The following is a 2,388-nucleotide window of genomic DNA, read 5'->3' on the forward strand; positions in this document are numbered from 1 at the left end:
GGGGGGGGGGGGGGGGGGCTGCTGCGGGCGCGGAGCGGGCGCGGCCGCCGGCCGCGGGGAAGCGTTCTGCTGCCGGGACCCGGAGCGGCGCCGGTGCGCTGTTTGCTGCTGCTGCTGCTGCTGCTGCTGCTGCTGCTGCCGCTGCTGCCTGTGGGGCTGCCGCTGCTGCTGCCGCTGCTGCTGCCGCTGCTGCCGCTGCTGCTGCAGGTACTGCCGCTGCTTCTGCTCCCACATCTCCTCCCGGTAAGACAGCCGCGCCAACTCGTTAATGGAGTCCCTCGCAATCTCCCAAGAAGCTGTGCCTGGCTGCGGCCACTGCGGCTGCTGCTGCTGCTGCTGCTGCTGCTGCTGCTGCGAGTCTCCCTGCTGCTCTTCAAGCTGCTGCCGCTGCTGGTGCTGCCGCTGCTGCTCATCCAGCTGCTGCCGAAACAGCTGCTGCCACACAGACGGCTGCTGCTCGGCCGGCTCTTCCTCGTCTTCCGCGTCGTCCGCCTGCAGCTGCCGCTGCTGCTGCTGCTGCTGCAGCAGCAGCTGCTGCTGCTGCTCCCACCTCTCTGTTGGAGAAGGAAGATTCTCCAAAGGCCTCCGCCACACTCTCTGCAGCTCCCTCAAAGTGGCGTCGCGCTCCTCTTGGCGCCTCCTCTCTTCCTCCTGCTGCTGCTGCAGCAGCAGCAGCTGCTGCTGCTGCAGGGTGGCGTGCTGCTGCTCCTGCAGCATGCTCTGCTGCTGAGGGGGCAGTAGCTGCTGCTGCTGCGCACCCTGCTGCTGAACATGCAGCAGCTGCGTGTGCTGCGTCTGCCAGTTCGAGTGCTGCAGCCAGGCATGATGGCCGTGCTGCAGCTGCTGCTGCCAGACTTGCTGCTGCTGCTGCATCAGCAGGATCTGCTGCGCGTGCAGCACCTCCTGCTGCTGCCGGAGCAACGCATGGTGCTCGCTTTCTTGCCGCTGCTGCTGCTGCTGCTGCTGCAGCTGCCAGTCAACCTGCTGCTCAAACTGGTGGCCTTGCAGCTCTGCTGCATTTAGAAGTGAAGGCTGCGTCTGGGGGAGGCCTGCAGCAGCAAAGACAGCAGCAGCAGCAGCAGCAACAGCAGGCCCTTTAGCAGTGGCCAGACATAGAAGAGCAACCACGAGCGACGTGAGCAGCAGCAGCAGCTTCTGCTGCAGTGATTGCAGCAGCTGCTGCTACTGCTGCTGCTGCTGCTTGTGCTGCCTGCGCGAGTGCTTTTGTCGTTGCTGCCCTCGCTGCATCTCTCGTCGCTGCAGCCACGTTTAACGACGCCCCTGGAGCGCTTGCTGCTGCTGCTGCTGCTGTCGCTGCTGCTGCTGCTGCTGCTGCTGCTGCTGCTCCAGACTCACCGTTGGCCGCGGTTTGCTGCACCGTGACAGACAATGTCTGCACTGTGTGCGGCTGAAAGACAGGCAGCCCCGGGGGCAGCAGCCCGGGGCCCCTCTGGCTGTGGTTGTTGGGGTTGGGTCTCATTTTGGGGTGTACGTACACCTGGTTGCTGCGTGTGGGGTGCAGCAGCGCGTCGGCAGCGGCGCTGCAGCGCAGCAACAGGCCTCACAGCGCTCCGGGCTGACTGGCAGCAGCAGCCGCAGCAGCAGCAGCCGCGAAAACAACAGCTGCAGCAGCTGCAGCAACAGCAGCAGCAGCAACAGCAGCAGCAGCAACAGCAGCAGCGCCGTACCTGAGGACAGTGGTCGCTTGCTACTGGTCGACAAGGCGGTCAAGCTGGCAGTGACAAGAAGGGTCGGTATTCTACAGATTGAATTTGAAATAAAATTAAATTAAATTAAATTAAATTAAATTAAATTAATAGAAGAAAGAAGAAACAAACAATGGAGGCTGGTCTATTTCAGCCCGCCGGCGCGGGTGACCTCCTCGCCGCCGTGGCAGTTAATAGTTTAGGTGAGTGGCTGGGTCTGCTGCGGCAGCTTAGGGCTTCTTTTTGTTCTCTTTTGTTTCTATTTGTCTTTTTTATTATACATTAATTAATTTAAACTGAAAAAGCCTTTTAAATGGCCCCCGATGGTCAATTTCAACTGAAGAACAGCACCGGCGCCGCACCCCCAGGGTCACTTGCTGCTTCTGCTGCTGCTGCTCTTCCTCAATCTTTCACCTTTATCCCTTCAACTTGAGCCACTTTTGAAGCTTCTACAAAAATATAAATATATAAATATATATTAAATTCATCTTTGAGGTGAAAGGAGCCCGCAAAGTTGGCCTGCCGCGCCCTCCGTGACCAGTGGTCTGTCCACCTTTGTAGCTGCAGCAAAAGCGCCACAAAGGGCCCCAGGGGCCCCTCAGAGGCACATCTTGTGACGTTCTGGGGGCCCCCGGGGGCCCCTAAGGCCCGCAGTGGACTGAATGGGCAAATTGCTGAGCGG

The 2,388-nt window shown here is 60.2% G+C and overlaps 1 protein-coding gene across 1 annotated transcript in view; it reads right to left on the bottom strand.

Annotated features, from left to right (window-relative positions):
* The window catches only part of ENH_00006680 (hypothetical protein, conserved), a gene marked incomplete at both ends in the record, with an annotated part of 2,227 nt that extends 747 nt beyond the window's left edge, over positions 1 to 1,480 (bottom strand). The window contains 2 exons of the mRNA XM_013584064.1: positions 80 to 1,049; positions 1,357 to 1,480. Of these exons, the coding sequence (XP_013439518.1) occupies positions 80 to 1,049; positions 1,357 to 1,480 (1,094 nt within the window). The remainder of the gene's footprint in view (positions 1 to 79; positions 1,050 to 1,356) is intronic.
* Positions 1,481 to 2,388: the final 908 nt, after the last annotated feature.

The sequence above is a fragment of the Eimeria necatrix genome, genomic scaffold, assembly GCF_000499385.1.
Source record: "Eimeria necatrix Houghton genomic scaffold, Enh_scaff119, whole genome shotgun sequence".
NCBI classification, from domain to species: domain Eukaryota; phylum Apicomplexa; class Conoidasida; order Eucoccidiorida; family Eimeriidae; genus Eimeria; species Eimeria necatrix.